The sequence below is a fragment of the Natrix helvetica genome (genome assembly GCF_964273705.1).
Source record: "Natrix helvetica genome assembly, chromosome: 7".
In the NCBI taxonomy this organism is placed as follows: domain Eukaryota; kingdom Metazoa; phylum Chordata; class Lepidosauria; order Squamata; family Natricidae; genus Natrix; species Natrix helvetica.
Window position 1 is genome coordinate 75,853,605 of NC_138558.1, and position 27,642 is coordinate 75,881,246.

Genomic DNA, 27,642 nt, shown 5'->3' on the forward strand with positions numbered 1-27,642 from the left:
ATTTGGCCTTTAGTAAAGAATACCTTTCACCCTGAATGGAGTCGAGAGTCATTCTTACTTAAGAGACCAAGTTGAGGCCAGAGTGACAGTACCTCTCCTGTTCATTGCATTATCACAGTTTGATAGAACTTCCTTTGAATTGAGATCAAATCCTGGTTGGTTGCTTCAGCTTTTTTTTTTAAATCTATGTAACAATTAGTGGTGGTGTTTTTTTTTTTCTATTTTATGTTTTCATCTATCCCACACTCGTGCTTCCTGATGTTGTGGTTTTCCTTCCAACCACTGGGGTGGGTGGGAAAAAACCTAACACAAAGTTTTGAACCTTCACAAAATCAGCCAAATGCCATGCAACAAGGGAATTAAATATCCATGCAACTTTCCCATTTAATAAATGAAGAACACACAACACCCAAGCACAATGTGAATGCTTCCTTGAGATTTGCTCATGAAATGAAACAAGGTTGTGTTCGTGCAATACTTTCCACCGTTTGCTCAAGAATTCTCAATGTTTGGGTTTGTGTTACATCATTCATGAGGTTTCATCAAACTGGGTTTGCCTCCAATGCCTACGTGATTAAATTCCTGCCTTCTTGGCGTATCTCCAATAGTAAACTATTGCTATTCTTTGGAGATTCCAGGGATCCCACTCCCTACAGCGCTGGTGATGTTACTTAGTTGGGTGATGAAATGTCTGCAAGAAATCAATCAAGCTCAGAGAAGGTCAAGATTACCTCATTTCAGTCCTGAATGACAAATGATTGTCCTCTAGCCATTCTAGTGACGGTGTGATCCTCCTGCCAATCCACCTTATCCATTTTCTTCCTACATTCCTACTCTCCTTTGCTCAGCCGAGGGCAATAATTTTCCAATCCGATTCTCCACTCCTGTCACGTGCCCATAGACTGTGAGTTTCTGCTTGTCCATCACCTCCAGGGAGCAGCCGGATTTTAATTGGTCCAAGACTGAGTGATTGGTTCTTCCTACATTTCTTAAACCACACATGATTCCTACTACGGGAGGTAGGCTTGCATCACTTGCTAGTTGTTGGATAGCAGAGGTGGGATGGAAAAATGTTAGCAACCAGTTCTCTGCCCGGTTGCTGGGTGGGCATAGCTTCCTGTACTATGGCAGGGGGGCACTTTTACCCTCCCCAGACTTCTGGTACTTCCGCCAGGCCTGTTTTTCACCCTCCCCAGGCTCCGGAGGCTTTCCTCGAGCCTCCGGGAAGGCGAAAACAGCCTCCCCGGACTCCGTAAGCCAGAAACAGGTGTTTTTGGACTTCCAGTACTTCCGATAGGTCCATTTCTCACTCTCCCAGAGCCTCTACATGGGCCATGCACTTACCTCGCATCAAAAATGGGCGTGTGGAGACTCCTGGGAGGGGAGGGACAGGGTGGGTGGGGCCAGCCAGTCCTTGCAACTACTGGTTAATTAAAATTAACATCTGGTTCACCCGAACTGGCCCGAACCGGCTGAATCCCACCCCTGTTTGATGGTGATCAATTTAGAGACTCCTGACAGCTGGTGATTTAGAACAGGGAAACTTTCAGGGTCTCCTCCAAATTCTTAGATTTCATTGAGTGTGGAAGGAGGCAGAGGAAAGGAAGACATAGAAGATTTTACTGCCCCATGCTTGGCTTCAAACCCCAACAACAGAGCCCGAAGGAGGAAAGGGAGAGGATGTGGAAAGTAAAAGCCAAGGCGGTTCTTCTTGCGATGGGTGTCAGGGTTCCAAATAGCATCCAGAATTAAATCAGAGTCCAAGGAAAAGTATTGCTCAAAGTTCCAATTGATGAAGAGAGCCATGTTGGCACATCTGGGGGAAACCCGAATCTGAAAGCTTCCCGGTTTTCCCCTCCCAGTTGAAAGTTCAAGATCTTTCCTCCCCCACCCACCAGTCCATCCCATGGTCCAATCTCCCACTGCCACGCTGGCAGTAGTTCCACTCATCCAGTTCCGGTCAGGTGCAGAGGTGCAGAGACAAAAGATGACCTTGGCTTTCCAGAAAGAATTTTGTTATGGCTACATATCATCTAACTCCCTACAATCCCCTCTCCCGTTTTCCCACAATAGAAAAATGCATAGTAGAATAATAGAGGCAGGTGTGGCAGGCCAAAGACCCCAAAGAAAAGAGGGCCGCAGGCCTGACTGTGGGAAGACTGAAGGATTTGTCTCCTATGCTGGGAGAGGATCTCCAACAGATCCTAGGAACAACATTAGAGCTCTCTCTGCAGAAAACCACACAGCTAGGAACACCTAAGACAGTGATGGCAAACATTTTTGTGTTTGGGTGCCAAAAGGGCGCATGCACGTGTGATAATGTGCGTGTGTGCCCACACCCATAATGCAATGCCCCCCATGCATGCGCGCAGGCCTCACTGAAGCCTCCAGATTTCCGGTAGACCCATTGAACCGTTTTTCATCCTCCCCGGGCTTTAGAAAAGCTTCCGGAAGCCCAATGGGTGTACTGGAAGTTCACTTACTTTCCACACTGGTTCACAAATGGGAAGGGGCAAACATCCACGCATGCGCTCGAGTCTTCCGCGCATGTGCTTTGGCTTGAAAATGTGCCTAATAGTACGCCATAGAGCTGGGGCAGGTGGGCGTGCACTCCCGCGATTTCCATTACCGGTTCAGCCGAACCGGGCCGAACCGGCTGAATGCCACCTCTGCATTCAATGTATGCCACGGTTCACATCAGACTATCACACCTTTCCAATCTTTCTTTTTTAAAAAAATATAGTGATTTCCACAGTCTTGAGTACTTCAAGTTTTACGAAGCCATAAAAACGACTGAACCTTGGGATAATATCTCAGGTTGATATCAAGCGATGAAAAATATAACTTGTGGATCCCCCCCCCCCCCCCCCCCGTGATCCACAACCACCTGATAACCCACCTTCGGAGTCTGAAGTAGGGGGAAAAAATAAAGATCAAAGTCAAGGAAAAGTTAGGCTAAACTCACAAGAGGTCCACTGAAAAGAGAAAATGGGACAGGTTGCACTACACATCAACATTGGTTTCTATCATCCCATGAGACTGCAAAGCCTTAAAAAATTTCTTCGGCTAGACTTACCTGCACCACTCTCTTCTCTCCTCTGAAATTCTAGTAGCCCTTTCCAGGATGGAGGAAGTTCCTGATTAAGGATTGGTCCAGTTTCAACTTTTGTATTTGTAACCTGAGCGACCAATCAGAAACGTTGAGTCTTTGTCAATATCATGGGAAGAGATGAGCCACATTTCCACTTTCTTTCTTTTAATAACAAGCCTCAGGTCAAGGGGCCAGGAAATTTCAACACACTTCTGGTGTCCTCACTGTCTCATGGATTCCTCCTATTTGAAATATGCAGAGCTCCGATCAATCTCATCCTCCTCCAGTTACTCATCTGCTTGTAAATCCTGACATCTTCATGAATCATGGATGTAGATGGAAGAATCATTGACATGATAGATTCAACAAACTAGCAACCGAACTGATCAAGAGTAGCACATTGCCCTGTTTAGATTTCTCCGTTTTAGAAATCCTGTTAGCATGTGATTGTTGTGGCCCGCCAGTGGCTAGCAGATTCGGACAGTGAGGAGGTTGGGGAGGAAGATGGGCCAGTCCTGGAGTCTGGGGGAGGCTCTGATGAGGGCTCTGTGTCGGAGGCAGAGAGGGGGCCATGGCCGTCTGACAGTTACCAGCTGTCTTTGGAATCAGACATCAGTGAGGCAGAAGAACAGCTGGAGCCTGTTCCCAGTGTGAGCATGCACAGAATTGCCAGACGAAGGGAACAGCTAAAGAACAGGGGTCGACTTGGGAGTAATTGCCCCTCCCAGAGGAAATAAAAGAGGAGCGAAGGGGAGGGGAGTTTGCAGGAGACAATTAAGTTCGTTTAATTGGTTCATGACTCTCCAAGTTTTGCAGCCGGCAGGATCCCAGCACTGCCAAGAATCTCCTAAAAACAACCTGATGCCCTCTAAATAGTCATACAGCTAATACAAGGGTAGGTGTGTGAGCTCATTAATTTGACCACTCCATTATTGCTGTGAGTACCATCTTCAGGTCAAGAGGTTGGCACAGAAATGGCTGAGTCACTGTCCTTTCGCTAACCTGCCCTGCCTTTGGTTCAACAGTTTCTTCATTACATACAGAAGCAATGCCTGAAAAGCCCAATTAATTCGAAGAGGAAATTCTGCATTTCGCCACCGAACAGGCTCACATTAGACGTGACTTCACCTTCAGCCTCTGAGGGGTTGCACGCGCAACTTCCAGCTCTTCGTAGATCACAAGCTTTGAATGAACAAGTGACTGATTCAGTCGTTTGAAAGTGCAACATCCAAAAATCAAACACTTAATATTGCATGTCATAACTGCAGCAAGAATCATATACGCACAGAACTGGAAAAACAAAAACACACCAATCAGAAGAAAACATGATTTAAAAAAAGTACTAGAATGCACTGAAATGGACAGGCTCACAATAGAAATAAAAGATAAAGAAGAATCTGAGTATTACTCAGTATGGAATGTATGGTAGAGATGGTTAGAGGAAAATGCAAAGAATAAGAAAGCAATAAAGGGGAAAAGAAGTTTGAGAAAATAGAAAATAATCATAAAACCGCAGAATTAACAAGAGGGGGGGAAATGTAAGATGGACTGTATATAAAATAGTACTGAATAAGATATATAGGAGAAACGTAAGTACATAGGTGGATATAAGATGTATTGTATAGAAATAAGTACATGGAAAGAATAATAGAAATAGAAGAAATTTAAGTATAAGTAACTATATGAGTAGATGAAAAATGTTTAAAAATAGACATATAGATATATAAAGGTATATATGTACAGATATAAGGAGTATAATCGATGCTTAACAATGTAGAAATGTTGCAAAGATGATATTTATGTTTTTTTAATGGAAATAAACTAATAAAAATATTAAAAAAAAACAAAATTCTAGAGAAGATTGGGAAAATACGCGCTGATATTAATATATATATATATATATATATATATAAAACACTCTAGACAAAAAAAATAGAATTAGGGGGAATATTGTTATACATGATTTTGCATAACATATTTAAAGTGAATGTCAGATGTTAAGATTGGATTTTGAAAAAGGATGATATTAGATATGCCCAAGAGCAAAGTTATGACTATTAGAAGGATGTAGTAAATATTGACTAATTGAAAAGGAAGGAATTCGTGCTGATATCAATACATATAATATTATTGGAATATGATTATTATAAGGATGTAGTAAATATTAATTGAAAAATGAAGGAATGTGTGTTGATGTGAATATATATAATAACACTTACACTATGTTTGTTTTATTAATGTAATAATGTTAATCTGTATTAGTATTGATTTTGTACTAAAATGAATGATACTCAGAGGCCACACGGTCCATGCAATTATATTGATGATATTGGTGTATGTTTAAAAATATAAAACTTTACTCAAAAAAAAAAAAGTGCAAAATTCTAGAGCAGATTGGGAAATGGTTTGACTCAGAGCTTGCTTCCATTGAATATAACCACAGTTCAGTTGGGCCTTGATGAGATAGCTAGTAGCTGCCCTTAACTTCAGCCCACCCATGAGTTAAGAGAAAATTCTCATCAGCTACACTCCCAATTAAATACCACAAAAGGTAACAATTAAAGGAGTGAATGTCAAATGGAGAAGCTCTCAGGAACAAGGGCCTTTTCCAATTCTAGTTCACTCATTGGTTGAAAAAACCCAGGATTGTCCTTGTAATATTATTGTTATTGTTTTGTTATTAGGCTCACACCGTACCTTTTGTTTAGGAGCTCAAGAGAGCATAAATAATGCTTCCATTTCCACTGTCACCACAGAAGTTGTGGGGGACTGTTGTTACTTGCGAAGTCGTGTCCAACCCATCGTGACCCCATGGACCACATTCCTCCAGGCCTTCCTTGTCTTCTTCCATCCTCTGGAGTCATTGAAGCTCACGCCTGCTGCTTTGGTGACTCCATCCAGCCACCTCCTTCTCTGCCGTCCCCTTCTTCTTCTTTTGCCCTAAATCTTTCCCAGCATGAGGATCTTCTCCAGGGAGTCCTTCCTTCACATTAGGTGGCCAAAGTCTTTGAGTTTCCTCTTCAGGATCTGGCCTTCTAAAGAGCAGTCAGGGTAGATCTCCTCTAGGACTGACCGGTTGGATGGCTTTGCAGTCCAAGGGACTCAATGCAGGAGTCTTCTTCTCCAGCACCAGAGTTCAAAGGCCTCCATTCTTTGGCTCTCAGCCTTCCTCATGGTCCAACCTTCACAGCCATCCATTGCAACAGGGAAAACCACAGCCTTGACTATGCGCCCTTTTGTTGGCAGGGCATGTCTCTGCTTTTTAGTCTGCTGTCTAGATTTGCCATAGCTTTTCCTCTCTAGGAGCAAGCCTCTTGATTTCTTGGCTGCAGTCCCCCATCTGCGATGATCTTGGAGCCCAGAAAATAAAATCTGTCACCACCTCCACTTCTTCCCCATCTATTTGCCAGGAATTGGGGGACTAGTAAAGACAAAATAGCAGAGTGAATATATTTTGCCAATTCATCCTGCAAAGGAAACAGAAGGTCCTTCACTGTTGCTACAAGTGTGTAAGACCAAGCTGAGATTAAGTATTATTTGTGGTTTTCAAGCAGAAGAGGAAGTGGTCTTCAAAAGTATTTGGCATGTCTTCCATGTAATGGAGATTAAAATGACAGCACTGTAGGACAAAAGGAGGGTCAGGGAAAGGCTCCCTTCTGGCACTTTTAGGGATCCGTTCAGTGGTTCTTGCAACGCCTCGGTGATGGAGAAATAAAACGTAAGATAATATTGCTCTCTAGAGGGTTGGGGGGAGTACGTTTCTGCTGTATCACTTTTGTCTAAGAAGTTATTTCAGTGTCTTTGTTTCCCACTATTTTGCTATTATGGTGGTGGTAGTCTTGCTTTCCTTTCCAAAAGAAGAGAATCCTAGCATTGATGATGTTACCTAGTTGGGTAATGAAACGTCTGCGAGAAAACAACCAAGGCCAGAGAGCATCAAGCATCCCGTTGTTGTTGTTCTTCCTCCTCCTCTTCTTCTTCCTCCTTCTTTTCTCCTCCTCCTCCTCCTCCTCCTCCTCCTCCACAAACCCCACTCCTTTCTAGCACTGATGGTGTTCCCTAGTTGGATCATGAAACATCAACCAAGCTCAGAGACAACCAAGGACCCCACAGTTCTCCTCCTCCTTCTCTTCTTCTTCTTTCTCCTCCCCCTCCCCCCAAACCCTACTCTCTTCTAGAATTGGCGATGTTACCTTGTTGGGTAATGAAACGTTTGCAAGAAAACGAGCAAGCTCAGAGAGCACAATGGTAGTCTGAGCCATCAATATTTTCTTCTTTCAGTACAGTAGGTTTGCTCCAGTTCCATGCTCAGTCTTAGGATCCCAGTGTTTCCCAGATTCTGGGATTATAAGATTGAGCATGAAAGTGGGACAAAGCTATTGCATGCTCAGGGGCGCAGTGGCTCAGTGGCTAAGATGCTAAGCGTGTCGATCAGGAAAGTCGGCAGTTCGGCGGTTCGAATCCCTAGCGCCGTGTAACAGAGTGAGCTCCCGTTACTTGTCCCAGCTCCTGCCAACCTAGCAGTTCGAAAGCACATAAAAATGCAAGTAGAAAAATAGGGACCACCTTTGGTGGGGAGGGAACAGAGTTCTGTGTTGAAAAAGTGTTTGTGGTTCTGTCCCCCCCCACTCCACCCTCAGATCAGCTATATACATAACCTTGTGCCAAGACATGTAAGGGGAAAAAAATTCAATCTTATCTTTACTAAAGCAATACGATTTTACTACTCTTACATTGCTGGAAATTGTGGGTTGATCTGACATTTTAGTCTGGAATAAACAAGTTTGAAGTACCTTTGCCCTTGATGCTTTTATCTGTAGGAATTATTCTGCAAGATAATGCAGAGATCCAAGTGCATTCAAGGCCGCTCACGTTGCTAGAAAGAGAACTGGCGAAAAGAATTTCTGCCAATCCAGAGACATTCCGCAGAGCCCATCTCTTAAAAACGATGCCCTTACGGACTTTTAAGCAAAACCAAACTCATCATTGGCCCCGCCTTCCTTTTATTCACAAGGGGATTGCGATTTCTAATTCTCCTTCTAAGTTGGGTTGTAAAATGACTTCACAAAGAGGAAACGTTTTTTAAACACATGGCTTTTCTTTTTTAATCTGCTTTGTGGAGCTTGCCCAGCAAAATGGTGGACCAGGTTGAACCAGGGTGAAGGTTCCCCTCGCACATATGTGCTAGTCGTTCCCGACTCTAGGGGGCGGTGCTCATCTCCATTTCAAAGCTGAAGAGCCAGCGCTGTCCGAGGACATGAAAGGTCGACTCGGGAGTAAGGCCACAGGTGGAGGATGAATGGCCCTTCCCAGAGGAAATAAAAGAGGAACAAAGGGGGAGTGGAGTTTGCAGGAGACAATTAGTTCACTTAATTGGTTCGTGACTCTCCGAGGCTCCTTGCCAGGTTCTGCAGATCTCGGCCTGGCAGCTCTCCAAGCCAGATAAGGTCTGTGACCGTAAATCCTCCCTTGAAAGACTTTGCTGGATGTGAATGAACTTCTGCAAGCAAACAACCAAGCTCAGAGAGCAAGCTCCTTCACTCCTGAGTGAAGGAGTGGAACATCTGCCAATTTGAACTGAGGTAATGGAATGTGAGGCAATTGGCAGTTGGAACAGAGTTCTTTTCAGGTGGGGAGGGGGAGTAGAACTCCTTAGCATCAGAGCGTGTTAATTACTGTATAAGAAATGCTAATGATCTGATGGTCATTTTGAAAAATTCTTTCTTAGCAAGCACCTAGAAGCCAAGAGGAACATATGTGCCAAATTTCGTGATGAGTGAGTGGTAGTTGGTTTTTATATATAGAGATTTGCTTGTTTGGAGTTTCCAGGAGAAATTATATTGATTGAGTGATATTAGTTGCATTAGACCTTGAGGATAAAAATCAAGCTTTTAACCAATATTCAACACACACTTGAAATAGTTTTCCAACCTAAATTTAACTAACTATTTTTTTACAATTTAATAGCAGCTCATGCTTCCAAGCCTTAATATTTGGGGGGGGGGGGGTGTTTCCTCTTTCTTTCATAATTCTTGACACAATGCTGGAAATTACCAGAAACCGAATGATGAGGCTTCTCCGAAGTTATCTAAAATGACATTCTTTGAGATTACTTGATTTAGCAGCAGGCAAACACTAAAGTTGTAAAAGAACATTTGTTTTGGATTAAAGCACCCAAGAAATAATTCGGCGATGGAAGTGTCGATTGAGACGGGGGTTGTGAAATGAAAAAAAAGCGCAACTGAAAAGCACAATTACAAAATAAAGAGCTCTATTTTATTTTCCTTTATACTGTGTTTTGAAGATGATGCTGGCCACGGTTAAGAGGTTACTTCCCCAGCCGTCCTCCGTGTTACGCCGGCAAACTGGAAAAAAGAGACGTAAATGCATCCCGTGATGACAAAATTGTGACATCTAAAGGAAATTTGGAACAGGGGTTTCCACCCTCCCACCCCTTCCTTTCTTTTCCTCCCTCCCTCCCTCCCTCCCTTCCTCCTCCCTCCTTCCAAAACTGGCTGGGGAATTCTGGGAGTTGAAGTCCTCCAGGCTTAAAGGTGCCAAGGTTGAAGACCCCTGATTTACAAAAGCAAGAGGGGCAACCATGTTGGCAGGAGTATCTGAAGCAGGGGGTTGGACTAGATGACCTGCAAGGCCCCTTCCAATTCTTGTTATTCTGTATGTCTGTCTGAAGACTCGTTTGTTTCCACTTGTACCCCGTTTCCCTGAAAATAAGACCTCCCTGGATAATAAGCCCAATCGGGCTTTGGCGCGTATGCACTAAAATAAGCCCCCCCGAAAATAAACCCTCCCTGAAAATATTGCAACACAGCAGCAGCCATGAGGTGACCACACTTTCCACCTCCTGCACCTCAAAAATAACAAGACCTCCCCGAAAATAAGGCCAAGCGCTTATTTCGGGGGTCAAAAGAAAATAAGACCCTGACTTATTTCCAGGGAAACACTGGTATTATTCAGTCATAACCCAAGAAACAGAGATTGGTAGAATATGAGTTTTAAAAACCAGATATAGGGGAAAATAAATATCATATCTTTCATCTTCCAACAGCAGGACCACATTCTCGGTTCTTCGCTCGATTCAAGGTCCAAGACCCTGAAATGAACGTATCTCTCCACCTTAGAAGTTCTTGGAGGGACTTCACCTACCAGCTCAGGTGAGCCAAGACTATTCTCCTTTGGCCGAGTCTGTTGACTGGTTGAGTTCTTCTTGGGGTAGGCTGACAGACAGAGGGGTTTCCTCCTCCTCTTCCTCCTCAGCTTCTCCATCGTCTTCATCCATTTCAAACACGCGGATGTGCCGCAGGTTAGAACTTAGCTAGGAAAAACATGAAGGACGGTTGAAAGTTAAAGCCAACTGCCTCAGAACTGAACTTTCAGGACTTAAGGTAAAGATTCCCCCTGTACATACGTGCTAGCCGTTCCTGACTCTAGGGGGCGGTGCTCATCTCCGTTTCAAAGCCAAAGAGCCAGCTCTGTCTGAAGACGGCTCCGTGGTCGTGTGGCTGGCACGACTAAACACCAAAGGCGCACGGAACGCTGTTCCCTTCCTACCAAAGGTGGTTCCTATTTGTCTACTTGCATTTTTTACATGCTTTCGAACTGCTAGATTGGGACAAGTAACGGGAGCTCACTTCGTTACGTGGCACTAGGGATTCGAACTGCCGAACTCTCTGATCGACACACTCAGCGTCTTAGGCACTGTGTCCCTTTCAGTACTTAGGACAGAGATATTATGTCACCAGCTTGGGTGCCGTCACCCTAAAACTAAAAGCAATTTTGTTTTTTTCCCTCAAGGAAGATAACAAGATAAGCTGAGGTGAATGAGAGATGGAATTACAAGAATTTGTCCACTAGATTCTTTATATCATTCAAAAACCACAGAGATTTCTTTATACTCTTTTTAAAAACTCCTTTCTGGGAAGAAGCTAATTCCAAGTCTCTTCGTGGATAACGGGGAAGCTTAAAGAGCGATTATTTACAAACCAGTCTCCTGAATTGTTATCAATTCTAGGAGTTCATAACTACCGGTGTCTCCTCAAATAACTTTTCCAACCTCTTGTTGTTTAGAAACGTTACGATTTTTATGAAGGTTTCGCTCCTCTTTTATTTCCTCTGGGAGGGGCCGTTCATCCTCCACCTGTGGCCTTACTCCCAAGTCGACCCCTGTTCTTTAGCTCTTCCCTTTGTCTGGCAACTCTGCGCATGCGCACACTGGGAACAGGCTCCAGCTGTTTTTCTGCCTCACTGATGTCCGACTCTGAAGGCAGCTGATAACTGGCATACGGCTCTGGCCCCCTCTCTGCCTCCGACACAGAGCCCCCATCAGAGCCTTCCCCAGACTCCAGGACTGGCCCAGGTTCCTCCCCAACCTCCTGAGTCTGCCACCCGCTCCGCTGGCAGGCCACAACAGTATCCTTGAACAAACAATGACACTCACAACACAAGACACTTTCCGGATGCCGTTAACGGTGACGTAGTTAGCCTTCATGTTCTCCAGCACCCTCCACTGAGTCTCTGCGGTCACGGTGCAAGTGGGAATGCCGTCCCGCTGCATGTCTAACCTAACATCCAGAAGAAAACCAAGTAAGAGGAACGTGTGCGGTTGTCCCCCATTGCCCAAGGTGTCCCCACATCTATACAAATAGCCCTCAACTTGCAACACTTTGTCTAGTGACCGTTGAAAGTTACAACGTCGCTGGAAAAAGTGTGTTAGTTTTTCACACTTATAATCTTTGCAGCCTCCCCGTGATCATGCGATCAACATTCAGAAGTATGGCAACTGGCATGTACTTATGCCGGTTGCAGCCTCCAGGAGTCCCCGTGTGTGACAAACGAAGTTAATGAGGAAGCCAGAATCACTTAATGACCGGGTGACTAAATGTCTATGGAGATTCTCAGTCATCCAGGCCGTGGTTTTCCCAAAATCAAGAGGCCACCGGACTTTCTGGTTTTTTCTTTGAAGACATTTCACTTCTCATCCAAGAAGCTTCTTCAGCTCCGACTGGATGGTGGGGAATGGAAGGATTGATACTCCTTGCAGACAGCTGGTCCTTTGCATCCTTTTTAGAGAGCCATTGAGGCTTCTTGGAGGTTTGTCTGTGTCCTCAGGGTCACCTGAGTGGTGCAAATGGGTGTGGAGTCCACAACACAAGTCCTTTCAGCAGTTCCAAGAAGCCTTCACACCCATTTGCACCACTCAGGTGACCCTGAGGACACAATCAAACTTCCAAGAAGCCTCAATGGCTCTCTAAAGGTAAATTGAATTTTAAAGCCAACTGCCTCAGAACTGAACTTTCAGTACTTAAGGTAGAGGTTCCCCTCCTTGCACATCTGTGCCAGTTGTTCCCGACTCTAGGAGGCGGTGCTCATCTCCGTTTCAAAGCCGAAGAGCCAACGCTCTCCGAAGACGTCTCCGTGGTCATGTGGCCGGCATGACTCAATGCTGAAGGCGCACGGAACCATGTTATCTTCCCACCAAAGGTGGTCTCTATTTTTCTACTTGCATTTTTTACGTGCTTTCAAACTGCTAGGTTGGCAGAAGCTGGAACGAGTAATGGGGGCTCACTCCGTTAGGCGGTGCTAGGGATTCGAACCACCGAACTGCCGACTTTTTGATTGACAAACTCAGCATCTTAACCACTGGGCCAACGCGGCCCTATGAGTCTCTAAAAGGATGCAAATGACCAGCTGTCTGCAAGGAGTCTCAATCCTTCCATTCCCCACCATCCAGTCAGAGTCGAAGAAGCTTCTTGGGTGAGAAGCAAAATGTCTTCAAAGAAAAACAATGAAGTCCAGTTGCCTCTTGATTTTGGGGGGAAAAGTGGCAGGTTGTTCCACAGGAGAGAACAAGACGATTGAAGTCAGAAGAAAGACTGCCTGAGAATATCTCCTGTTCCTCTGCACCTCGCAATAAGGTGGAATAAATAAATATATCCAATCCTGAGCCTTGTTTTTATTGTTGATTCTTGTTTTCTTTTTCTTTCTTCTTTTATAAATAGCTTTTACTAAACAGTTTTCTTCATTTTATATCAGTTTCGATCTTTACAGAGTCTGGTATCAGTAAATCTCCTAAGTACATACCAATTGTCTTCCTTGTTCTTCCTTTCCTTTTGTGTTCAAATCTATTCTATACAATGAGACACTATTTTGGTTACATAACTATATATATTCCCCTTTTTGGTCACTTGTTAATTTACATCTTTCCTTATTTCTACATTCTTATTCTTTTGCTTCTATTCTCTAACCAGTTATACCATGTGTCCCAAATCAGATAATATTCCATTTTGTCCTCTTTCTTTTATTTCCATTGTTAGCCTATCCATCTCCGCACACTTTTTTTAAAATCACCATTTCGTTGGAGGGAGTACTGTTGATTTTCCAGTTTTGCGTGTAAACAGTTCTAGCTGCAGTTATTATGTGTAATATGATATATTGATTTTTTTTTTTTTACTATAGTTTCCGTTTAATATACCTAATAGGAATAGTTCCAGTTTTGGGTCTATTTGTTGTTTAATTTCCTCCAGCCATTTTCTTATCCTTGTCCAATATTTCTTTGCATTTGGGCATGGCCACCACATGTGGGAGTATGTTCCTAGCCTCATTTTACATTTCCAGCATTCGGCTGTTCTGCTTGGGAACATTTTCGCCAATCTTGCTGGGGGCAAATGCCAGTGGAAAAACATTTATATATATATATATATATATATATATATATATATATATATATATATATATATATATATATATATATATATATATATATATATATATATATATATATATATATATATATATATATATATATATATTTCTTTGTTTGTTGATTCTTATTTTCATTACATCACTCACGTTATACATATATGTATTTTTTTTTCCCAATCCCTTACTGGTCGAAGAGGGATAGAGATTCTTCAAATAAATAAACGGACAATTCAATCTGATAAGACGAGATTGCATCAATGTTCACCTTTGACCAGAATTCCAGTTAAACTCCACTTCCTGGTTCTCCTCCGTGCAGATGGATGACAAAGGTAACTGAGCCAAGATCCGCTCCTTCCCCTCTTGGTCTGAATTTTCCACCAGGATGACTGTTATCGTTTCGTCATCATAAAAATGAGCATCCAGACAGCTGTAGGAGCTGGAGACCAAGAAAGAAAATCAAGTTTCATCCACAGAAATACAGATGGGGGGGAGTATCGCAAGGTTTCGCAGTTACGACACTATTCAAAATACAGGTGTTTCTCAACCTACGACCACAATTGAGCCCAAAATGTACATTGTTAAGTGAGACATTTGTTAAGTGAGATTTGCCCCATTTTACAGGCTGATTTGCTAAGGTTAGGGTTTTACAACTTTCCTCGCCATGTTTGTTAAGCAAATCCCTGAAGTTATTAAATGTGTACCCCCATCATTAAGTGAATCTGGCTTCCCCACTGACCTGGCTTGTCAGAAGGGGATCGCAGGACCCCTGGACACTGCAACTGTCATAAATATGAGTCGGGGCTCATGTCACTTTTTTCAGGGACGTCATAATTTTGAACGGCCACTAAGCGAACTGTTGTAAGTCGAGGACTACCGGTATTTATTAGGAAGTTCTGCAGTACAAGCAGTCCTCCACATTCGTTTAGTGACTGTTCTGTCAAGAGTTTGTTGCAAAACTCAAATCCAGAAAGCACACACAGGTATCTGATTCAGCAGGATTCATTTCGATAAGCAACTTCTTACTTACATCTCTGTTTCCAAATAAGCCTCATTGGCTGACCTTGTTACCATGTCTCTGCCGGTCCATGAATATTCTGACACATTCAAAGTTTGAAAAAGGGGGGCTCATAACCATTTTTACACACTCTTCATAGTCACATGATCAAAATTCAGCCAACTGGCAACTGGTTCCTATTTTTTCTCCACCTGATCATTTCTATGTGTTAACACACTTTTTAAAAGAAAAACTTTCGGCCAGATTTTTAAGTTCTTCCATGCAGAGCTGTGTTAGTCCTTTTTTAACGGCTGAAACTTCACCAACATACCCCAATTGAACATTTTTATAATTCTACGAATCATCGCATTCCTTCATTGGGTTTTGGAAGGTTTTTCAGACTGACCTGCTTTCATTACTTTCGTTAACGCTTTTGTTCAGAAAATTTCCAAACTCCACAGCGAGCAATCCGTTATTAGTGGACCTAAGTATCAGAAAAAACAGAAACGTATATGTTGTAGCCCGCCAGCTGCCAATGGAGCTGGTGGTAGACTCGGACAATGAGGAGGTTGGGGAGGAACTTGGGCCAGTGTTGGAGTGTGGGAAAGGCTCTGAGGGATGCTCAGTGTCGGACGCAGAGATAGGACCATGGCCGTCCGACATTTCCCAGCCACCTGAGAAGCAGATGCCTTTGGAGGCTGCTTTGAGTGAGGAGGAAGAACAGCTGGAGCCTGTTCCAGATGCGCATATGTGCAGAGCAGTTAGGAGAGGAGGACAACGGAGGACAAGGAGTCAACTTGGGAAGCAAAGCAAATGTGGATGCTGAATGACCCCTCCATGGCTGGATAGAAGGAATAGAAGGAAAGGGGAGTGGTGGTCGTAGGAGACAACAGTTCGTATTTCTGAAGATTCTGTTCATGGTGTTTCGTGTCACAAAGACTGCCTTGCCAGAATTTAATTTGCAGCCTTTCGGCTGGGAGTTCTTGGCTTTGCAATTATTGCAAGGAACTGATAAGTTCTGTTCCTGCAGTTAACTCCTTGCAGGACTCTTGCTTGGACTTTCGGTGGGTGAATGCCACTAATTCACAAGAGGGAAATAAAGAGGAGTTTTTCGTGACAAGGAGCCTGTTTCTTGCTTGGGTCAGAGCAGCACATTAGAAGGTGTCTAAAGATGTTTTTGGCAGGATTGTCTTTGGGGGGGAAAAAAGAAGTAGACATGCTCAGTGCTATGGCACCTTGAAGTGTCTGTATGCCTTCGCAGGATGTAGAGTTTGGAAACCGAGTTCTCGAACATCGTGAATAAAACATAATGCAAACTGTACGATTTGTCGTGCCACCTGCAAAAAACAAACAATTTTGATCCTTTGTTAGCAACGAAAGACTGTTGACTTCGACTCAGCACTTGGAATAACTTCAGTTTTTACTTTGGAGGTACGCTAATCGGCCGTACATTAAAATGAAATTTCATTGCATACGGCTCTCAAACGGTCTCCAACCTTCAATTTACATTACATAAACATGACTAACTAACTAAATACAAAATTATGCATATGCCCACATGTATTATATGGCATGGAGAAACAATGCAGTCTAGGACAGTAAGGCTAACTTTTTTTTCATTGCGTGCCCACAGCCATAATGCAATGCGACAGCCCACATGCTCCACCCCCCAGCACATGTGCGTGCAACCCCCTCACACTTCCCCCCATGCATGCATGACGCCCCACCACATGGGGGGGGCACGCTGCACCCCTTGCGCTCACCCCGTCCCTGCACATATGACTCCCCCCTCCTCCATCCATGTGCGCACATCTTCCACATGCCCCCCCCCATGTGCGGCAGAATCCTGAAAAATCAGCCGGCCAGCGGGAGGCTCGTGCGCATGGGCGGTGAATCTGAGGTGACGGTTAGCGTGTCTGCAGAGAGAGTTCCGTGTCCCATAGTTTCACTGTCACAGGTCTAGGATATGATACATGAACCGACTGTAATAAAGCAAGAGTGTACTCACAAAAAGGGCAGCTTAAGCAGCTGAGACGTCGAATCCTCACTGACAAAAAAAGAAAGAATTAGAAAAGAATCTGGAGTTTTAATAGGCATACGGTATGTACTAAAAGTAAATATTGTGTGGGTTTTTATATAGTCAGGCAAGGAATTCTGGGAGTTGAAGTCCAGAAGTCAACAAAGGGCCATCGTTCCCCACCCTTGTTGGCTCAGGAATTCTGGGAGTTGAAGTCCAGAAGTCAACAAAGGGCCATTGTTCCCCACCCTTGTTGGCTCAGGAATTCTGGGAGTTGAAGTCCAGAAGTCAACAAAGGGCCACCGTTCCCCACCCTTGTTGGCTCAGGAATTCTGGGAGTTGAAGTCCAGAAGTCAACAAAGGGCCACCGTTCCACACCCTTGTTGGCTCAGGAATTCTGGGAGTTGAAGTCCAGAAGTCAACAAAGGGCCATCTTTCTCCACTCTTGTTGGCTCAGGAATTCTGGGAGTTGAAGTCCAGAAGTCAACAAAGGGCTATTGTTCCCACCCTTGTTGGCTCAGGAATTCTGGGAGTTGAAGTCCAGAAGTCAACAAAGGGCCATCGTTCCCCACCCTTGTTGGCTCAGGAATTGGCTCAGTGTGAAACATTGTCATAAGTGACTTTTTTCAGTGCTATCGTAACTTTACTTAATAAACAAACGGTTAGTGATTAACGGTTGGAAGTCAAAAACTATCTGTAAGTAGCAGTAAGAGAATTAAACTAAACAAAATATAAAGTAAAATCACCTACCTTTTGGAGGCCCTGTATAAAGGCATACAAAACGCCTGGTGGACTGTTTTTCCAATCACATCCTGGAGAAAAGAACAATTTAAAAAAAATCTACCAAGTATGTAATAAAAAGAATTACCCCCAGCAACACCCACAGTAACTCTGGCATCACAATCGGAGTATGAGCTCTTTGGGAATAAATGATGCAAAACGGGTTATTTCTTAGAGAGATATTTCTAGGCCTGTGCTTAAAAATAACCAAATAGATAGCAGGTGGCCCATAGTTTTAAATCCAATTCTGCGGCTCTATTTTAAATTTCACAACTTCTTTTATGAATTCTGCTTTCCTCCTGTGTCGGTTTATTATTCATTTACTGTGTGGCATCTACGGAGGTCAGGCTGATATTGAACACTAATAAAAACCATGAGTTTAAGTAAAGCATCCAGAAAGAGGGTGGGTAGATAGGTAGGTACACAGATATATAAAAATGATAGATGATAGATAGATAGATAGATAGATAGATAGATAGATAGATAGATAGATAGATAGATAGATAGATGATAGATAGATAGATAGATAGATAGATAGATAGATAGATAGATAGATAGATGGATGATAGGTAGGTAGGTAGGTAGGTAGGTAGGGAGGGAGGGAGGGAGAGAGAGAGGGAGGGAGGGAGAGAGGCAGGCAGGCAGGCAGATGATAGATAGATGATAGATAGATAGATAGATAGATAGATAGATAGATAGATAGATAGATAGATAGATAGATAGATAGATAGATGGATGATAGGTAGGTAGGTAGGTAGGTAGGGAGGGAGGGAGAGAGAGAGAGAGGGAGGGAGGGAGAGAGGCAGGCAGGCAGGCAGATGATAGATAGATGATAGATAGATAGATAGATAGATAGATAGATAGATAGATAGATAGATAGATAGAATGATGTGATAAAGAAAGAGAGAAAGAAATAGATGCTAGATTGGTGGATGGATGGATGGATAGATAGATAGATTGATAGATGATTAGGTAGGTAGGTAGGTAGGTAGGTAGGTAGGTAGGTAGGTAGGTAGACAGATGAGAGATGAGAGAGAGGAGAGAGAGAGAGAGAGACAGAATGAGAGATGAGAGAGAGGAGATATATAGATAGATAAGAGAGAGAGAAGGAGAGAGAGAGATGATACAGAGAGATGGATGGATGGAGAGAGAGGCGGAAGAGAGGGAATATGGACAATATAATACAAGAGATAAAATATTTAGTGAAAGCAAAACCATGATAAAATCACCACAATATGGCACAATAAGCCTTACAATAGGATAGATGTTATAAGTCCTTGTGTGTGAGAAACTTTTTTTAAAATGTCCTTGGTTTTGGACCAGAGTAAAATTCTCTATATTTAAACGCAGCGGAGATCCATGTGATGGCTTGCTACCCCCAAATGTGATATACTTCTGGATACTCACAGCTGGTTTCTGGAGACACTGATCAATGATTGTCTCCATTCTCCTCTTTACAAAATGCAGTGATTTTTGAGGGTAGTATGGAAACAGCAATGGGCTTTCTATGCGAAATTAGAGAAAGAAAATAAAAGTCAAATTAACAAGACCCACAAGAAAAGATTGCATTTTTAATAAAACACAGCACGCCAGCCAAACCAAGTTTGTTTTAAGATAGTCAGTTCCACTCTATCTTGAGACTCTAGAAAGAGTGCAGAGAAGAGCAACAAAGAGGATTAGAAGACTGGAGGCTAAAACATATGAAGAACGGTTGCAGGAACTGGGTGTGTCTAGTTTAAGAGAAAGAAGGACTAGGGGAGACAGGATAGCAGTCTTCCAATATCTCAGGGGTTGCCCCAAAGAAGAGGGAGTCAAATTATTCTCCAAGGCACCTTGGAGAGAAGCAACTTAGAACTAAGGAGGAATTTCTTAACGTTGAGAATAATTAACCACTGGGACAGCTTCCCTCCAGATGTTGTGGGTACTCCGTCATTGGAGGTTTTTAAGAAAAAAAATTAGACAACCATTCGTCCGGAATGGGATAAGGTTTCCTGCTTGACAGGCAGGTTGGGCTAGAAGACCTCCAAGGTCCCTTCCATCTCTGTTATTCTGTATTCAATTAGTCCGTCAAATAATTAGCCATACTTAATTCTGTCTCTATGTAGCATCATCATCCTCTTTTAATGATCCCCATAATCCCTGGGCAACCAAATGGAGCTAGCAGAGTGTTTAATGGCCGGATGCTGTTCCTGTCGCCAATGCGGAGTTTTGTTCTATCCCTATATATATATGTCCAATTTATTTACTTGATTGCATTTGTATATCTGGTAGATACTAGATTGTATTTACTAGCTATGCAGTGAAATATCGTTTTAATGTAGGTCGATTAGTGTACATTCAAAGTGACAATAAAGTTATTATTCTATTCTATTCTCCATTATTCTATTCTCCATTATTCTATTCTATATTATTCTATTCTATTCTATTCTCCACTATTCTATTCTCCATCATTCTATTCTATTCTATTCTACTCTACTCTATTCTCCATTATTCTATTCTCCATCATTCTATTCTATTCTATTCTACTCTATTGTCCATTATTCTATTCTATGTTATGTTATGTTATGTTATGTTATATTATTATATTATATTATATTATATTATATTATATTATTATATTATATTATTATATTATATTATATTATATTATATTATATTATATTATATTATATTATATTATATTATATTATATTATATTATATTTATTATATTATATTATATTATAATATTATATTATATTATTATTATTATATTATTCTATTCTATGTCAATGCCTAAGGCGTTTCCATGACTACTATCACCTTGAGAAGGGGAGGGAAGTTCCATGCATACTTTTGACCAGAGTAAAAGTCTCATATTTCTGTGCTGGGATGTGAATGTGCATGTCCAGAACCCTGCCATAACGTCCTGGTGGAGAATGTGATTGATGACCTCAGCCAGAGGGGAGGGGTTACAGGGGTAAAGGTCAGACGCCATTAAGTGTGATTTAGTTTCAGCTACACAGAAGTCGGTGCCAAGATGTTAGCCCTAATAAAAGAATGGTTTTACTTTGAATTTCGTCTCGGGGCTCGTAAATTAATTAGTTCATCTCTTGGGAACTTCACATTTTATTCTATTCTCCATTATTCTATTCTATTCTATTCTCTATTATTCTATTCTTTTATTCTATTTTATTCTATTCTTTTTCCTACTCGAGAACTCTGAATTTTCTTCTGGTCTTCTGTCGCCTTCTCTATTATACAGGAACTGCATGTTGAGAGAGCAGTTTCACTTTCAGAATTAATCTCAGTTGCATAATTGGTCAGTTACCAGAATGTACAACAACGCAGAGGCAATTATGGAATTTAATATACTTATTAAAAGCGTGTCCAACAAGCTGGGGTTTAGATGACAAAAAAATGCAGTTGATCCAATCCTCCCACAAGCAAAAGGGGGGTTTATTATACCACGAACAGAATATTAAATTTAATTTCCTTCTTGTGAGGCATTTCAGAAGAAAACGGTGTCATTATATGCAATTTATTTTCTCAAATAAGTTGCAACTACCCATGACAAAACCGATTGCTGAGTTTTGAGCAGTGTCATCCAGTGCTCAGTGAAACAATCAAAGGATTCTAATTTCTGGTTGAAACGCTGGAACGTCTTATATTATATTATGTAAGTCTTATATTATGTAAGAGCCTCTTGGTGCGGGTGAAGGAGGAGAGTGCAAAAGTTGGACTGAAACTCAACATTAGGAAAACTAAGATCATGGCATCCTGCCGTCTCAACTCCTGGCAAATAGATGGGGAAGAAACGGAGGCAGTGACAGATTTTATATTCCTGGGCTCCAAGGTCATCGCAGATGGGGGACTGCAACCAAGAAATCAAGAGGCTTGCTCCTGGGGAGGAAAGCGATGGCAAATCTAGACAGCATCCTAAAAAGCAAAGACCTCATCCTGCCAACAAAAGTGCGTCTAGTCAAGGCTGTGGTTTTCCCAGTTGCAATGGATGGCTGTGAAGGTTGGACCATAATGAAGGCTGAGGGCCAAAGAATGGAGGCCTTTGAACTCTGGTGCTGGAGAAGAAGACTCCTGCATTGAGTCCCTTGGACTGCAAGGCCATCCAACCGGTCAGTCCTAGAGGAGATCAACCCTGGCTCTTTAGAAGGCCAGATCCTGAAGGGGAAACTCAAAGACTTTGGCCACCTAATGAGAAGGAAGAAGGACTCCCTGGAGAAGAGCCTCATGCTGGGAACGATGGAGGGCAAAAGAAGAAGAAGGGGACGGTAGAGGAGGAGGTGGCTGGATGGAGTCACCGAAGCAGTCACCCTAAGCTTCAATGGACTCCAGAGGATGGTAGAGGACAGGAAGGCCTGGAGGAACGTTCTCCATGGGGTCACGATGGGTCGGACACAACTTTGCAACTATCAACAAATACTATATAGGACATTCCAGCATTTCAACCAGAAATTACAAATCCTTCGATAGATTTACTCAGCACTGGATGGCAGCACTCAAAGCAGCAGTGAGTTTTATAAGACATTCAGAAAAAAGCAAGAAAATATAAATGAAAAATTGCAAAATGTTAACCTTGGGAAAGCTGCCAAGATAGCACGATAGCGCTTGAACAAAATGGGGGGGAAATGTGACAGAGACCATCCAGATCTATTTACTCTCATTCCAAAACGCAAGACACTGAATGGGGGTTTACGGAGGGCCTAGAAAACAGGAAAACCAAACCCTTCCTGAGGTCTTCACACAAGGGGTGTGTTGCTCCCGGCATTACTGCCGGTTCAGTGCGCGCAAAAATTTTGTGTGGGCGCTCTCGCTTTGCTCGTGGGCACACCAGACGCGTTAAAAAAAAGGAAAAAAATTAAATTTGTGCAATTACAATTGAACAATTGTGGCAGCACCCTGCAACCTAACTTCATCGCTGGAGGATGCACAACTTTATTTTGCTTTGGCCAGTTTTAAGCGTTGTCGATTACCTTGAAATTAAAACCGTACTGTACCTTTAAGGCTGTTACTATTTTGAAGGAAATTAAACCACTGGTTTCCATCTGTGTTTGGGGGAGACACCAGATCCTCGTCTTCGTCTTTTAAATACTGCAGAGAGAATGATTTTTTTATATAAAGTTTTTTTTTTATTTGTCCATTTTCATAACATATAATTAGATGTATGCTATTACATAGCCAACATCGTATTGTATTATTAAATGTTTACATCAATTCACCTTACCATCCGCTCCCAAAAAACATTATTAGCTCTTCTGCTCTCCATATGTACCATATTTGTACATAGGTACCATATTTGTACCTTATCCATCATTTTCTTCTCCCTCTCTCCTCCCCCTCCCTACTTCCTTTCTTCCCTCTGTCATCCTTCTGTTCTCGTACTTCCCCTTCCTCTCTCCTTCTCCTCTCCCCTTTCCCCTCCTCCTTTCTCTCCTCCTCTTCCCCCCTCTGCCATCTCTCCTATCCCTCTCTTCTTCCCTCTCTCTCCTCTTTTTCCCACTCTTCATCTCATTTACTTGTTGCATTTCAGCTTCTCAGCAAGCTCCATTTTATGTTGATGGTATTTGCAATACCTTTTCAATATACATATTTAATTTTAACATGTATCTTCCTCCTCCTTTTTTAAAAAAAATAGAATAAAAAGTATACATATATAGTCATTGTGCTTTTAACACAACACACCCTAGCCTAATTTTGGCCGAGAGGCATACCTGGTTACAATTCCCAGCTATTCGTAAAGAGAATGATTTTAGTAAGTATCTTGGGTGTGCCAGGACGGTAGGTTTTTCTCTCGATTTGCAAAAAATGAAATACAAATCAAATGTCAGGTCTGATTTTTTATTTTTTGTTTGTTTCCCTCTTCTTTTTAATGCAAAACAGAAAACCTGTCCGATGCCTAGCAATTCGTTGCAAAGGCTTTGAAAAAGTCGTTTATGGCCCAGTCTTCAATCTGTTTATCGCAGCCTTCCTCCAGCCGGTTTGTTATCTTTGCAGAGTGGAACAATTTATCAGAAATGGTTATAAACCTTTGCTCCGTGAAACTCACTCGCAGCTACAATCAGTGCAGCCTTGTGACTGAAGGGTTTTTCGTTAAAAGGGACACAATTTTATGCCTCCCTATGCAGGAACGGCTCCTTCGGCCTTGCCACGCGGAGGAAGACGCTACTTTTCTCCGAGTGGCATCGCGTTCACCCCCCAAAAATACCCTTGTTTCACTCAGCTCCAGAATGCAACCATCTCAGTAGTCCTCGACTTACGACAGCGGAGCTCCAAATCCCTGTTGCTAAGCGAGGCGCTTGTTCAACGGGGGTTGCCCTGTTTTACGGCTTTCCTTGCCGCATCTGTTAAGCGAAACACCGCAGTCGATATGTTAGTAGCCCGATGGTTAAGGGAATCCGTTTTCCCCATTGATTTGGCCGGTCAGAAGGTCGCAAAAGGAGATATCACGGGGACGCTGCGACGGTCATAAATATGAATCAGCTGTCGAGAGTCTGAATTTGGATCACGTCACCATGGGGATGCTGCAAAGGCCGTAACTGTGAAAAACGGTCGTAAGTCTCTCTTTTTCCAGTGCCTTTGTTAACTTCGAATGGTCACTAAACGAACGGTCGTAGGTCGAGGACTACCTGTGCCTCAAATCCCTAGGCCCGTGATGCCGAACCTATGGTATGCGTGGAACAGGTGGCACGCACAGCCTTCCCTGCGGGCACGTGCCCCAGCTCAGCCCCGCCACGCAGGTGTCCGTGCCTCCCGCCGGCCAGTTGGTTTTTGTGGCTCTGTAGTGCTTGCGCGCGGGGGGGGAGGGGGGCACATGCGGGAGACACGTCAAGTCGGGGTCACATGGGCATGCGTGGCGGGGCCATGGTTTGCCCAGGGGGACCACCAGAGGTGGGTTGCTACCAGTTCGCACCAGTAGGGACAGCAGGCTCGCCCCCCACCCTCACCCCGGTTCTCCGGTTGCCGCGGCATGGTTTTTTGGCATTTTAAAATTTTATGCCGTGTGAACAGAACTATTTACAGGTTACTGCACACGTGCAAGCCGAACCGGCAGTAACTCCAGCAGCCACCCCACCCGTGGGGGTCATGTGTGCATGCGCAAGGAGAGCGCATGCCTTTCTAAGAGCTTTTTATCTCCTTCGGTTGCGTTATTTGAACGCCCCTCCACAAGACTTCGTGGTTTGTTTTTTTAAGCTATCGTTCTCTTTTCTCTCTCTCTACCGTTATAAATTGAGAGGTTATATAATTGTCCTCTACTTATTAATCTTTTCTCCTCTTTGTTCTTCACTTCTCGCTTCTCATTTTTATTTTCCCTTTCCCCTGACTTTTCTAATTTCTCATCTGTTTCTTGAACATCGTGTTCCTCTTTGTCTCCCCCACACACAACTGTTGAGTAGTTTCAACATTCATTTCTCTATCTTTAAACAATCCCTTTGTATCTTTGACAGTAAAGTTGTTCTATCTGTCTATCTAGCTTCGCTCCAAAACTGCAAATTGCTCAACTATCTCAGGACAAGCTGGCCAACTCTTTCCTTCCTCAGGAACTCCCATGACCCAGGCTGTCACTCAAGGCAATGACTGACACCTTACCTGCCCGACTCTTTCGACGTTAAAGTATTTCCCTTTACGACTGTAGAGATCCGGTGCCTGGAAAGAGTGAAGAGGGCAGACAGATGGCTTAAGGAGAACTGAGAATCAATCCTTTAAGTCCTGAGAATTCGGTATCAGTAGTATAACTCCTTGGCTGGGAGTTCGGTTTAGTCCCCAACATTTGTTTAATCAATCAACAAATGAAATAGATATATCATGCCCAGGGGTGAAATGCTACCCCTTCAGGCCGGTTCGCTCGAACCGGTAATTTTAAAAAATGCTAAAAAAAAGTTTTTTAAAAAGTTCCGACGATCAGCTGTGTGATAATTTTAAAGCATTTTTTAACTACCGGTTCGGGAGAACTAGTAGTTAAAAAATGCTTAAAAAAAGAAAAAAAAAGTTCTGATGATCAGCTGTGCAACAATCAGCTGTGCCGTGTGATCGTGGGAACAATTTTTTTTAACATTTTAAAGCATTTTTTAAAATGTTTTAAAGTTCCGATGATCAGCTGTGCAACAATCAGCTGTGCCATGTGATCGTGGAAACTTTTTTAAAAACGTTTTTAGCTTTTTAAACTCCCATTTCAGGATAGTTAAAAAATACTAAAAAGAGTTTTAAAAAGGTTCTGACGATCAGCTGTGCTGCGTGATCGTGGGAACTTTTTTTTTTTTTACTTTAACTACCAGTTCGCCCGGTACTTAAAACATGCCAAAAAAAGTAAAAAGAAGAGTTGGCCACGCCTACCCAGTCACATGACACTACCACAAAGCCACGCCCACAGAACTGGTAGGGGGAAAATTTGAATTTCACCACTGATCACGCCACTGTATTGGGTTTGAATAATCCTATGTATATACCATGTTTCCTCGAAAATAAGACAGGGTCTTATCTTCTTTTGACCCCCGAAATTTGTGGAGGTCTTATTATTTTTGAGCTGCAGGAGGCGGCGAGCGTGGTCAGCTCATGGCTACTGCTGTATTGCAATATTTTCGGGGAGGGCTTATTTTCAGGGGAGGGCTTATTTTAGCGCATGCGCTCAAAGGCCCGATTGGTCTTATTATCCGGGGAAGTCTTATTTTCAGAGAAACAAGGCAGCAGATTTTACCCATCTTGGCAACTTCGACTCCCAGAATTCCTCAGCCAGCATAAGAACTGCAGGAGTTTTAAGTCCGTACATCTTAAAGTTGCTAAAGTACATCTTAAAGTTGCTAAGATTATACAGCATTCTGCTGTATAATCAGAAAAAAACATTTAAGGAAGTGACATCAATAAATGTTTAGCTATATCAAGATGACCTGAACGTGTTCTTTTGAAAGGAAAAAAAAACCCTCCCTGGCCAGTAATAAATAAAATAAAATAGAATAATGAAATTAAAATAATAAAATAAAAGCAAAATGCTTACTTCATTGAAGTGCTCTGTGAGAAAATCAGCTACAAAAGTAATGTCTTTCTGAGTCATCTTTGAAAAAAAGAAACACAAAAAATCACTACCACCACAAATTTACGCAGCACAACTGAAACCAACGGCTGTCACACAACTCTGCAAGCCAACAACATTAAATCAAACTGCCAGAACGACATTTTCAAATGTCAGCTTGGACAGAAAAAACAACAACAACAAAAGAGTAATGCAATAATATTTTGAAAAGGAAACTTTAAGAAAATACAATTAAACTAATCCTAAAATCCTCCTGACTGCTTTCAAACTGAACAAAGTCGGCTTTTAAGAGGGCCAAGATGAGCAAAACACGGGATCGTTTTCTAAGAATAGTTCGCATGACCGTTTAAAAGAATATTTTAATGTTTTGTTTATGTAGGAACTGCTTTTGCAGTTTGGAAGAAGCAGAATTTAAGAGCAGGGGGAGTGAAACAATCAGCAGGAATTGAATTGGCTGCAGAGGTGGGCGCCCGCATAATGTAACAACCGGTTCACCAGTTGAATTTAAAATGTGAGTGCGCGCCCCGTTTGTGTTTGCGCCTTGCGCACATTCACGCTGCATCACAGACGTTGATTACATAAGACAAGATAGCTTCGCTCACGTGCGCTCCTTCCACACATGCGCTCTGTGTTAAACACACGGCAATTATATACGATAAGATACCTTCGCTTCTGCGCGCCCCTTCCATACATGCGCTCTGCGTCAAACATACGACAGTTATGTAGGACAGCATAACTTCGCTTGCGCGTGCCCTTTCCACACATGAGCTCTGCGTCAAACACACGGCCATTATATAGGACAAGATCTTACGTGTTTTGCCTGTTTTTCTCATTGCTTCTCTCTCCAACAATCAGCTGTGCTTTAGCGCACGCTCAAAACCAACAAACTTAAAGTCGCTAGCCAGATGAATACCTGGAAGGCAGAATTTTTTTCCCCTATTTTCCTCCCCAAACACTAAGGTGCATCTTTTTTAAAAAAAAGAATTTGTATTGGTTTTTAAACATTTATGGAAAAAGGTA

General features: G+C 42.7%; 1 protein-coding gene across 1 annotated transcript in view; it reads right to left on the minus strand.

The window, feature by feature from the left end:
- Positions 1-9,345: 9,345 nt before the first annotated feature.
- ANAPC4 (anaphase promoting complex subunit 4) overlaps positions 9,346-27,642 on the minus strand; it is a 44,331-nt gene continuing 26,034 nt past the window's right edge. The window contains exons 20-31 of the mRNA XM_081958951.1: positions 26,587-26,643; positions 25,185-25,241; positions 22,595-22,688; positions 19,009-19,106; positions 17,572-17,633; positions 16,813-16,851; positions 16,040-16,141; positions 15,211-15,288; positions 14,076-14,246; positions 11,547-11,670; positions 10,256-10,424; positions 9,346-9,456 (exon numbers count right to left, since the gene is read on the minus strand). Of these exons, the coding sequence (XP_081815077.1) occupies positions 10,275-10,424; positions 11,547-11,670; positions 14,076-14,246; positions 15,211-15,288; positions 16,040-16,141; positions 16,813-16,851; positions 17,572-17,633; positions 19,009-19,106; positions 22,595-22,688; positions 25,185-25,241; positions 26,587-26,643 (1,032 nt within the window). The 3' untranslated portion in view covers positions 9,346-9,456; positions 10,256-10,274. The remainder of the gene's footprint in view (positions 9,457-10,255; positions 10,425-11,546; positions 11,671-14,075; positions 14,247-15,210; positions 15,289-16,039; positions 16,142-16,812; positions 16,852-17,571; positions 17,634-19,008; positions 19,107-22,594; positions 22,689-25,184; positions 25,242-26,586; positions 26,644-27,642) is intronic.